Here is an 11,816-nt window from a genome sequence, read left to right on the forward strand (position 1 = left end):
AGGCTGTTCATAAGCTCCAGAGCAGCAGCTGTTTGGAGGTGAGGCCGATGAAAGGAAACGCGAGGCCTCTACCCACCGCAAAGAGTTTAATTTCCTTGGCTTTGATTTAAAAGTTGGCACCGGGTCCCAGGTCTGCCTCATGATGAACTTACTCAAGGGTAAGAGGGGTGGGGGTGGGGGGGGAGATGGGGAGTCACTCCAGTGGGGCGAAGCACCGCAAAGCAACCTGCACTCGAATGCCAAGGCCAGCCTCGCAATGCCTTGTGGGTCAAGAAGGGTATCTTCCTTCTCTCCCTTTGTTTTGACTTGTCGCTTGCGTTGTCTAATCTAAACCTCCGGCCTTGTTATAAAACAAAGGGAAAGAGAGGGTCTGGCTCGCTCAGTTTTTGCGGGATCCACCGAGGGTTGCAGGAGCCAAAGCCTCTCCGGAGTTTCCAGCCTCTTCCATCCCTGGGGATTTTTTTTTTTGTTGTTGTTGTTGTCCCATCTCACAGGGTGACCGGTTGCTGCCTCTGGCGAGATGGTGGCGGAAGCGTTGAACCCAGCGCATCACAACATGAGCAGCATACTTTCGGAGACCATGCCAGCGGCCACGGTCCCGCTACTGCTGGTTACGGCTTTCCTCTTCCTCATGTGGTCGTACGAAGAGACCTCGTCCATCCCAGGTAAGTCCTTCCAGAGGCGACTTGTGGGGTGGCTGGCCCTTTGCTCTTCTGGTGATGGGGGGTCAAGAGAACAGGTTCCCCCTTCTCCGGGAAGGTTTAGAAATACAAGGGAGTCCCCATCATCACCCTGATGTGTCCCTGCAGCCCGCCAAGGAAAGGGCATGGTGTTTCTACAATTGCTCTTCACGTTAGGCACAGTGTAGTGCTGGGTGTGTCTACTCAGGAGCAAGTCCCTCCATGTTCTAAAGGAATGTGCTCCCGGGTAAATACGGCATCCCGGGCTGCATGCTTTTATGGGAGTAAGCCCCAGCAGCCTCAAAGAGACTTACTCCTGAGTAGACAGATGCACAGGTTGCCATGCCCCTTGGATCTGTTTCTTTACATTCGTGCTGGTCGGCTGCCTTTTGCACTTGGTCCAGATATTGAATGGCTGGATAGCTCAGTGGTCTGCAGCCGAACTGGGTAAGCTCCCTGGGCTGCAGAGTTCCATTCCTTCCCCCCCCCCCCCGCCGCCGCCATGCCTCTTTGACAGGAGCAGGACTGGATGAACCCCATAGGGAGGTCCCTTCCACCTCTGCCATTCTGCGATGAGGATGATGAATTTGTGCCACCTCTAAGATCAGTGGTGGTCCAAGGACAGTACAGGGAGGATCCTCCAGGGGAGAGTAGAATGGTTAGACGCGACTCCCTCGTTGAGCCATGACAGTCCCTGGGTGTCCGCTGGCTGTGGCTCTCGCTTAGCCCGGTCTACCCCACAGGGCCGTCATGAGAAGGCTGAAAAGGTCCCCTTCGGCTCCTTGCAGGAAAGTCAGGGCATAAACATTAACTAACACATAATTTTTTATATATATATATAATTTTATTTTATTTTTTACATAAAGGGTGACATAGGAACATGGGGGTTAGGGTTTGTGAGGGAAGGGGATTTGTGAGGGAGAGGGGAAATCATTGCATACTAATACTATACTAATATCCAATCTATACCTATTGCCATATCAAATCCAAAATCATTCTATTTACTCTTTTCTGCCTTATGTATAAGGTTCTCATTTCACTGTATATATTCAGCTACTACCTGTTGATTCAGTCCATTTATAAAATAAGTCCCATCTTTCTGTTGCCCTTTGCAAGGATTGGTCCTTCATAACTTCCGATAAGATGTCCATTTCGGCTATTTCCCGTATCTTTTCCATAAGATCTTCTTGTTCTGGCACCGCCGTACTTTTCCAATTTCTAGCATACATAATTCTGGCTGCTGTAATAATATATATAACTATATGTTCCTTTGACCTATCTATGTTATCTGGTATCATGCTTAATAGAAACAATTCTGGGGTCAGTGGTACTTTACAAAGCAGAATTTGTTGTAACATAACATGCACTCTTTTCCAGTATTTTTTCGCTACCCCACACGACCACCACATATGATAATAACTTCCCATTTGTGTTTCACATTTCCAATACTTATTTGATACATCAGTATACATCTTTGACAGTTTTCAAGGGGTCATATGCCACCTATAGAACATCTTATATATATTCTCCTTAAAATTAACCGATCTTGTGAGCTTTATGTTATTTTGCCATATTTTCAGCCATTGATCAATATCAATGTTGTGCCCTATATTTTGTGCCCACTTAATCATAGGTTCTTTAACCATTTCCTCTTGCATTTGCATTTCCAACATATAATTATACATTTTCTTAACAATTTGTTCTTTTGAACCCAATAACAGTTTATCAAAGATACAGTAGTTTGTTCGAAGTAGAAACCCTCTATTTTATCTTTTGTATATCTGGATTCTAGCTGAATTCTAGGCCACCAGTCTAAACATTAACTAACACATAAATTAAAAACCAAACAGATCAGATCAGATAAGATCTGTGAAGAATCATGAATGGCTATAGATAACGGTCATTGTCCGCAGCACGAGGATACATTCCAAACCTTCCTCTCTCTTTTTCCTCTCATAGCCCTGTTACGTGACCCCCCCCCCCCTCCGGTCTCAGAGCCTTCCCATGCTTGACTGAATCTAATTTCTAAACTCAAGTACAGTATCAGCTTGCCAGACACCAAGAGGCTGTCCTTGCAGGAGGACTTCAACCCCAGCTAAGAAAGGGAGTAGCCACAGGCTTCTACACAGAGTTACTTGTAAGAGTTACTTGGGAGGGGGGGGTTGGTTGGACCTCCCAGAATCCCCCCAGCCAGTGGCTGTGTGGCACCAGCAGCCATGAGATTTTGGGAGACAGGACCCACAGACATCATATGGCCAGGGTTTGATTCGCCAGCAGAAACCTCTGGAGCTCAGTGTTCAAGACGGGTGTCGAGCAAAGGTCCCTTGAGCTCTACAGATCATGGAAGGAGACCAGAAAGTGTGTCCAGGGACCCCTCTTAGATCACAGAAGTGCAGAGCTGGAAGGGACCCCACCGGTCATCTAGCCCAACCCCAGCCCAGGCAGGAACTCACCGATCAGGCCTCTCCCTGCCTGACGGTTTCAGTAAAGGCCCGTCCACTGAGGGGGTCCCTGCCGTCCCTCTGCTCTCAGAGAAAGGCCTTGCATTCAGCTGGGTTCCCCTTGCTTTGAATCTGAAGCCATTGTTTCGGGGGGGGGGGGCTCAGCCATGACATAAAACTGGCTGGCTTTGGCATCCCCCCCTCCAGCCAGCAGCCCTTGGAGGTGGCAATCGCACCCCCTCTCGGCCTCCTCATCTCCCAGAGCCAAACACAGCTTCCCCCTGCCCCCCCCCCCACACCCGAAGGTCCTCTTCGGTCCAGATGCCGTCCAAAGCCCAAACCCACGGCTGGTTTTCCTCCCGTTCTCCCCGCAGGGCCCGGCTACTGCATGGGCATCGGCCCGCTCCTCTCCCACGGAAGGTTCCTCTGGATGGGTGTGGGCAGCGCCTGCAATTACTACAACGAAACCTACGGCGAGTTTATGAGAGTCTGGATCAACGGCGAAGAGACCCTCATTATTAGCAAGTAAATCTCTGGCCGTGTTTGCTTTGACTTTCTTCTGCCTTCTGTGGTTCCTTCCTGGCCCCGAAGGAGGGCGGTCCGGTCCCCAAAGAACATGGAGACGGCAGCCTCCTCCTCCCCCCCCCCCGCAAGGAACCCCACGGATCCCACCCAAGAGCTGCAGGGAGGACGACGACGCACCGGGGCGGGCGAGGACCGGACGCGTCGTCTTCCGAGGCTGCTGGGGAGCAACTCCCTGCCAGCCCTGGGCTGGGCTGCTGGCTGAGGATGATGGGAACGGCAGGCCCACCGCCTCGGGAGATCTGTGCCGTGTCCATCCTTGCCCTCTGCGGTGGGGCGGGGTGGGGATCCTGGGGGCTGCCGTCCAAATGGAAAGGTGGGGAGGATTTGCTCGTCCCCAAAAGCAACGCAGAATGCTGCCCCATATACCTCGTGGGGGTGGAAATCTGTGCCCGTCTCGCCGTGGGTCGGTTCCACAGCCCTTATCAGCCTTACCGGGCATAGCCAGTGGTTGTCGGGCCCTGTGCGAAAGGCTGCCTTCACAGAGAAGTCTGATGTAGAAAATGCCCCAAGTCAGCAGGTGAAGGGAAGGCTGCTGATTGATTATTGATTTGCTGCAACGCTTGACCTTCGTAACTGGCATCTCTTATGTACAGAATGGGGACTCTCGGCCGTCCTGGCCTCGCCCCAGGAGGCAACGGGATTTAGTTCCCCTGCTGACTTTCGGCATTTCCTACATCAGATTTCTCTGTGAAAGCTGCTGAGGACCAGCCTGGCGCTTCCTTTCTGGATCGCTGGCTCCCCTTGAGGAGCCCATCCAGGGAATCACAGCAACATTTGAAAGCTTCGGGCTCCCCCTAAAGGAACCGTTGCTGGTCGTTGAGGCTGGCTTTCCACAGGCTGGTCTTGAGAGAAGCCTGGCAACCGGGCAGCGCTCCTACCGAGCACAAAGAAGGCTCAAATCTGCATGGCGGGAGGTCGTTTTTTTTAAATTGATTTGCGGCATTTGTAAGCAGCCTCTTGACAAATGCTCTTTGAGTGGGCACTGTTATTATTTTCAGTATTGTTTGGCTTGCTTCTCCCCTCTGTTACCTTTGGAGGCTGAAGAGGCCTGAAATAGAGCCCTTTAAGCCGCTTCTCTTCTCTTCTGGGCATCCGGTTTGGGGGCTAAGGGGGTCAGGTGTGCCCCTAATCCCTGCAACGCATCATCTTTCAAACATGAACTGCCAGGGTTGAACGGGGGTCCTTCTGAAGGTTGCCCAGACATGCGCTACAGCAGCAAGAACAGGGGAGAATCCCTGGAGCCCCTTACTTAAAGAGGGACTGGCTCCCATTTCCATGGGCAGGAGCCGAGGCCTCCTGTGTTCCACAAAAATACAGATGTGGAAGCAGATGTTCCACAAGACGTTGTACCAGATTAGATGGGTTCGCCTGGGAAATGGCCACAAGAAGGCTCTTTGTTGCGTGTGTTGTGAGAGGCCACTGATCCACACAGCCTTCCGTCAACCTGGGCCCAGAGTTTCTGAGCTAGATGACCTTCTACACCTCAAATTGGAAGGCATTTCTGGAAACTGCTGCTCCAAAAAAGGAGGGCCAGCCTCAAACCAGCCTGTGAACTCTTCTGCGACCTTCTTTTGGCTAAGTAGGCACCACTGGGGAAAGAAACATTGCCTTTGCAACGTATTTTGTAAAAAAAAAAAAAAAAAAGATTTTTAAAAAATTGTCTCTGTTTTATACCCACTGTCCATCAAATTAGTACTGTAAAACAGTGGTCCTCCACCTTGGGCCTCCAGATGTTCTTGGACTTCAACTCCCAGAAATCCTGGCCAGCAGAGGTGGTGGCGAAGGCTTCTGGGAGTTGTAGTCTAAGAACATCTGAAGGCCCAAGATTGGGGACCACTGCTGTAAATCATCCATATTCTAGCAAGGCACAGCAAATAAACTCCCTCTCAAAAAAGCAGTAGGGGCATTATATATACACCCTCCCTTGGCATCTGAAAACTTTGGAAGCAGATGAAATGCACGGGGAACCATATTATTTTCTCCCACACTCCCCAGATCTTCAAGCATGTTCCATGTCATGAAACATGGGCACTACATCTCCAGATTCGGAAGCAAACCTGGTTTGAAGTGTATCGGCATGCATGAAAACGGAATCATATTTAATAACAACCCGGCTCTTTGGAAGGAAATCCGCCCATTTTTCACCAAAGGTAAAACTAAATGCTTTCTTCTCTTCCCACCAAGACACAAAGTCTGTTTTGCATTTTTAAGTGGGGGTTCCAGGATTACATAGAGCTGATCCCTAAGTTTTTAAAATAAGTGTTGACCACATGACTTGGGTGGGTCAATAGGCGTTAGATTTTACACACTGAAAATCTGACAAACTTTTATTCCCATGCAGAAATATCCTGCAGTTTCAGATGTACTTGGTGGGTAAGGAAGACATACCATCTCAAGGGGGAAGGTGGAAGAGCATTAGGGAAGCCCCCTTCCGAGCAGCAGCAGAATTTAGATCATGCAGCCATGGCCAACAAAAACCCAGTTAACTTTGGGTATGACCGCATAGGAGAATAGTCTGCATTTTGGACTGTTTGCATTTAGTTCCTGCGTGGTCTATTTCCTGGTGATAACATGACACTTGGGGTTACTGAACACCCCAAATGCAACGTCTGGGTCCATTACACCATTGGTACCAAATTAATCCAAATAACATAGAGTTTATGGCTGACCGTCAGAGATTCTAAGAGTGTTTGTGGGATTTCAGCTCTCTCAGGCCCGGGTCTGGGGCAGATGATAACCATGTGCATTGAATCCACGACTGAACACCTGAACCGGCTGGAAGAAGTGACCACAGAGGACGGCTACATCGACTGCCTGAATCTTATGAGGCGCATCATGCTGGACACGTCAAACAGGCTTTTCCTTGGGATCCCTCTTGATGGTACCCTATTCTCTTTTTCTTCCATTTTTTGTCTTGGATTTCTTCAGGGTTCTGTATTTATTCTATCTCTCTGTTATGTTCATAAGGGGGGGGGCGTTTTCGGTCCATCCTTCCAGGCACAACAGAAAGTCTCCCTCCCAAAACTGGTGGAAAGCTGAAGTTTCTAGAGGAGCAAAAAATGACAGAACAGATGAAAAAAACCCTACGGAGGAGGGACACCCTCCCCTCCAAGCCCAGCGTTCGCTGGTGGTATTTCTCCGTAGTCCAGTCGTTGCAGTTCTCCAGGAGACTTTGAAAAGCAGAAGTTAAAAACCCTGTCAGACAGACAGATAGGATAAAACAATAAGTAAATAAATAAATTTTTAAAAGGAATGTGAAGAGACATGGAATAAAACGAAAGCAAAAACAGTTAGCAGCAGCACCTCGAATCTTAAAGGGGGGGGGGAGAGAGAGAAACATTTTGAAGCCCAGATGTTCTAAAAGAAAAAACCAGGAGGGAATATCCCCATGTCACGTTTGGGATCTCTTGTCTCATGGAGAAATGGATGCTCTCTGTCTCCAAGGGTGCTCTCCCTCCTGTTTGTCTTCCCTTCTGGGAACCCAGAGAAAATTAGGGCCCTCATCTGGGAGCCCCGTTTCCTACCCTGACCCATATGGCCATCCTATCTAGTCCAGGTTCAGGTCCCTACTCACAGGATGGCCTCGGGCTGGTCAGCCTGGCCTACCTCGCAGGAGAGTTGCAAGAGCGAAATGGGGGTGGGGAGGGGAGCCCTGTACCCTGGCATTTACTCATTTGAAGAAAGAGAGAGTGGACCCCATCCTTGTGCCATTTCAGAAAACGCCATCGTGCTCAAAATCCAGAATTACTTTGACGCTTGGCAGGCCCTCCTGCTGAAACCCGACATCTTCTTCAAGTTTTCATGGCTGTACAGGAAATACGAGAAGTCTGCGTAAGTAGCAGGAGCAACAATGCTTTTTTTAAAAGGACGGTCATGAATGAAGGTCTGGGGCTGAGGAAGAAGGGGGGATCCCAGCTCTTTCCCCGATTCCTGACCAGGCTGGGGCGCAAGGGGAGACCTCGTCCAGGAGGAAGGGGTGGTGTGCCCTTGCCACGGGGCTGCTTCACCGGAATGGAGAGAGGAACACAAGGGAATGAGGCAGGATAGGGCCCGTTCAAAAGGATCTTATCCCCAAAGTGTGTGTTGGGGGTGGGGAGAGGGGCCTCAGGTCCTGGGGCAAATGGGTGTAGGTGTGGAAGTAACCCCATAAGGAGGTATCACCGCTGGGGAAATCCCTCCATTTCAATCTACAGAATTACTGTGAAGCCAAGCTCTGATGGGGTGGGAGATCTCGGGCGCGGGGGGGGGGGGGTTTGCAGGTGGTGCCCTCCTCCCTGCTGACCCTTTGACCTCAGGAACCCCAGCTCTGCCCCAATCAAAGGGCCAGCAGGTGCAAGAGCATCACGGGGGGGGCGCTTCGTGGTGAGCAAGGGGTCCCTTCTCTTCCAGGAATGACTTGAAGGAGGCCATTGAAGTCTTGATCCAGCAGAAGCGGCAGAAGCTTTCCCTGCTGGAGAAACTGGAGGAGCCCATGGATTTCACCTCCCAGCTGATTTTTGCACAGGTAATTTCTGACACAGAGGTCACGTGCGCCCTAAGTCGTCATCCCTGCTCTCCATTAAGTCAAGCTGCAGGGAGAGGGGATTGTGTTGATTCATAGGAACCTGTTCTTTGAAAAAAGGAAAGGAAAGCCACTTCTGGCTCGATTGAATCATCCGGCCCAGGACCCACAGCAGTTCTCCAGGGCCACGTTCATCATTGACCTGCTACCTGCCACTGATTCTAATCTCTCCCCACCTGTACATGAGCACCTTACACTAACCCATCTCAGGTTCTCTCCGGGGCAAATGCAGGGAGCTACTGAAGCATCCCAGCCAGAGACTGGGTGTATATTTTGAGTATATTTGCCCACGTTATGATCCTCGCTTACCAGTCTTATTCCACCTGTGTTTGATCATGACTCCTTGCTTGATTTGATCTTACAGAGCCGTGGGGAACTTACCAGTGAGAATGTGAACCAGTGTGTTCTGGAGATGCTGATTGCTGCCCCTGATACTCTCTCTGTGACACTATTTTTCATGCTGGTGCTAATTGCAGAACACCCTCAGGTGGAAGACGCAATGATGAAGGAAATACAGGCACAGATAGGTCAGTATCCCAGCACACCAGAAGGGATAAAAAAAATTTTTTCCCCAAAATGATCTAATTGGAATTGGTTGGAAGGGTCCAAACTATTAGGGATCCAAAAGCTGAAACGTATGCCTTCAATAGACTGTATGCATGGAAATGTTTCCCACGTCAACAAGTGCCTTGCACCCTAGGCTTCTCCCCAGCATTAGCTTTGAACACACAGAGAACTGGTGCTGCTGTTGCTATTTTACACAAGTTAGCCAACCTCCCCTGTTCTGTCATTTACTTCCTAACGTGGTGCAGTTCAGCAAGAGAAGCACCACGTGCCGCTGCTGATTGTATATTCTGTCTCTCTTGAACTAGTCTACATGGTTCAAGACGCCCTTCTCCACCTCTTCCTGGTTTTGCACATGGATTTTTCATGCTTTGTTAAAATCCCAAATCGAGGTCAAAGAGTTCCACTGCTTGTTTAGAGGTGACGATTGCAGAGGGTCAACCAGTGACCAGCCCTTCTGTCCCCTCCTTCCTCCTTAAAGGTAACAGGGAGATCCAAGGTGAGGACATGCCCAGACTTAAAGTGGTGGAGAATTTTATCCTCGAGAGCATGAGATACCAGCCGGTGGTGGACCTGGTCATGCGCAAAGCCTTGCGGGATGACGTGATCGATGGCTATCCAGTGAAGAAAGGAACCAACATCATTCTGAACATTGGCCGCATGCATAAGCTAGAGTTTTTCCCGAAACCTAATGAATTCTCCCTTGAGAATTTTGAGAAGAATGTAAGTTTTTTTGGGGGAGGGGGGTGAGATTTAAAAAGGAAAAACTGCAATTATTGCTATTGCTTAGGGCAAAGATAAGAGGGTGAACGGGAGTCCAACTGCATTAAGGCAAATGCGCGGTTTCTCTCCTTACAATAGCGCCTGTTTTTGTGATCTGCATGCCTCAGGAAGCAGACACAAAAACAACACACATTATACCCAATCTTGCAATTCACCACAGTTCTCCAAGGTGTCACACAGGGCCTATTTTCTCATTTGCCTGCTGCCTGATCTCTTTAAATGGACATTTGCATTTGTCAACTGCAGGACCACATTAATGTAAATAGCCTTTTCCTCTTCGGGAATCCCTTTGATACATTTGGATATTTCCCTAATTAACCTGGGATTCAGCAGAGGCAGGATGCGGGCAGGGATGGGAAGATCTCTCCCAGTTGGTAATGACTTTTGCAATCAGTGCATGAGAACCTTTCCACACTTTTGACTAGAAGTCCATTGACAACGTTGTGGGTTCGTTCATTTTGTGCAGGTCCCTCATCGCTACTTCCAGCCCTTCGGGTCTGGCCCCCGGAGCTGTGTTGGGAAATTCATTGCCATGGTCATGATGAAAACGATCCTGGTGACTCTCCTGAGAAAGTGCAGCGTCCACTCTCTGAAAGGTCTCCAGCGCATTCAGAAAAACAACGACTTGTCTTTGCACCCAAACGAGAGGCAGCCGCTCCTGGAGATGATCTTCACGCCAAGAATCAATAGGGACGAGCGTTGCAACAAAGAATAAGATGGGCCCCCAAAACATCAGAACACTGATTGGTTAGGCTGTCTTGATCAACACTGATGGGTTGGACTGTCTCCACACAACAAACTTTCACTCATTCCAGATACATCCATTCACTCACTCAGCAAAACTGTCTGTTGCCTCTGAATAGGTTGCTGACCCAGGAGGCTCTTGGGCAGAACTCAGGTTTTGGACACAGAACTATATGTGAAGTATTTTTTTTTTTACGTAGCAGCATCTGATTGCAACATAATAAGGATACACAGGAGGAGTTACCTGTACAAATTTGTCATGTCCATGTGAAATTCTGTGTTGCTTGTTTCACTCTCTGCATAAAAGCCCAGATGTTCCTGGTGTTTTGCAGATGGACAGAGTTGAGTTGGACCACCTTGGCCCTGGGTTGTTGTTTCAATTGAATTCTTGTGCCAAAACACACCAGGAAGCAGGAAGAAAACCTGAGGGCAGAAAGTCTGCAGGTTGGGCCATTTTCAGAGTGAAAGAACAATGGGACTGACATGTGGTGCCAGGAGGGTGGAGTGGAAAGCTGTACGAGAGCTGAGTCCCCCAGGCGAACGTGCCCATTCTTCTGGACTCACACAGGGTAAAGGAAAGCAGGACACGTACCACTGGCATCCTTCATCCATTAAGGCAAGGATGGGTAGCTCTTCAGCAGTTTGGATGTCATGTGGTGGGTTGGGGCATTAAAAGTGAAACCAAAAGTGGCCAAAATAAATGGGTTGTTTTGTTTTCTTCTTTTGGTGTTTAAACTTTGTGACATTTTTACAAGGTTCAGTCCTACTCCGGAGAGCCTCTTAGGAGGAGCCATGGACCCCCTGGCTGTTCCAAGACACCCAAACACCCCTTCGTTCTGAATGGTGCACACACAGGTTGCCCAGCTTCTGGAAGACAGATTTTCTTCCCTAGGCTTGGAGCAAGAGCCGGCTAAGTCTCCCATGGAACCCTCACAACGCTCCTGGGAAGGAGGTTGGATGCTGCAAAGCTAAGTTGAATTGAAACTCTATTTTGGGGTCATACCGTTCAAATTTGGTGAAAATGTGGGACACAAATTAAATAGACAACTAAGCAACCAGAAAAGTAACATGCATTTTTTTAAACAGTGAGCTTCTTATGCAAAGTCTGATGGTTAAAAAAAATAAAATAAAATCAAGGAAAAATATGAACCTTTACATTGCAGTTCTTAGAACCATAAAGTTGCTTCTGACAACTTCAACGAGCAACGGGCAGGAGAAGCAGCTTTTTTGCATCCTAATGTAGAGGTGCCGTTTGGGGGGTTTAAACCTCGTCCATCCCTCGGGTGCCTTCAGACTGCAAAGTAACCCCTCGGAGCTGTGAACAGGCAAATCCTTTTCGCTGCCTTGAGGGTGGACCAGCAGAGGGCACACCGAGAGAAGAACAGGCAGCGCCGCCACGTCAGGCCGCTGGTGACGAGAGTCTTTCAGCCTGGAAGGGAACGTGGGACCTGCAGGTTA

General features: G+C 49.2%; 1 protein-coding gene across 1 annotated transcript; it reads left to right on the forward strand.

Moving 5' to 3' along the window:
* The first annotated feature begins 237 nt into the window (after nt 1-237).
* Nucleotides 238-11,079, forward strand: CYP19A1 (cytochrome P450 family 19 subfamily A member 1). Its single transcript, XM_020790040.3, has 9 exons — nt 238-665; nt 3,496-3,646; nt 5,702-5,856; nt 6,411-6,587; nt 7,423-7,537; nt 8,096-8,210; nt 8,632-8,794; nt 9,313-9,554; nt 10,081-11,079. The coding sequence occupies exons 1-9, from the start codon at nt 521-523 to the stop codon at nt 10,327-10,329; spliced, it is 1,512 nt and encodes a 503-aa protein (XP_020645699.3). The 5' UTR covers nt 238-520; the 3' UTR covers nt 10,330-11,079.
* Nucleotides 11,080-11,816: the final 737 nt, after the last annotated feature.

Source organism: Pogona vitticeps, chromosome 12 (genome assembly GCF_051106095.1).
Source record: "Pogona vitticeps strain Pit_001003342236 chromosome 12, PviZW2.1, whole genome shotgun sequence".
In the NCBI taxonomy this organism is placed as follows: Eukaryota; Metazoa; Chordata; class Lepidosauria; order Squamata; family Agamidae; genus Pogona; species Pogona vitticeps.

What these genes read in the sequence shown, in the direction of transcription:
- CYP19A1 (XM_020790040.3), top strand. Translation starts at nt 521, where the DNA reads ATGGTGGCGGAAGCGTTGAACCCAGCGCATCACAACATGAGCAGCATA. An exon ending in GAGACCCTCATTATTAGCAA is followed by an intron (nt 3,647 to 5,701) that starts GTAAATCTCTGG and finishes CACACTCCCCAG; the next exon opens with ATCTTCAAGCATGTTCCATG. An exon ending in GGAAATACAGGCACAGATAG is followed by an intron (nt 8,795 to 9,312) that starts GTCAGTATCCCA and finishes TCCTCCTTAAAG; the next exon opens with GTAACAGGGAGATCCAAGGT.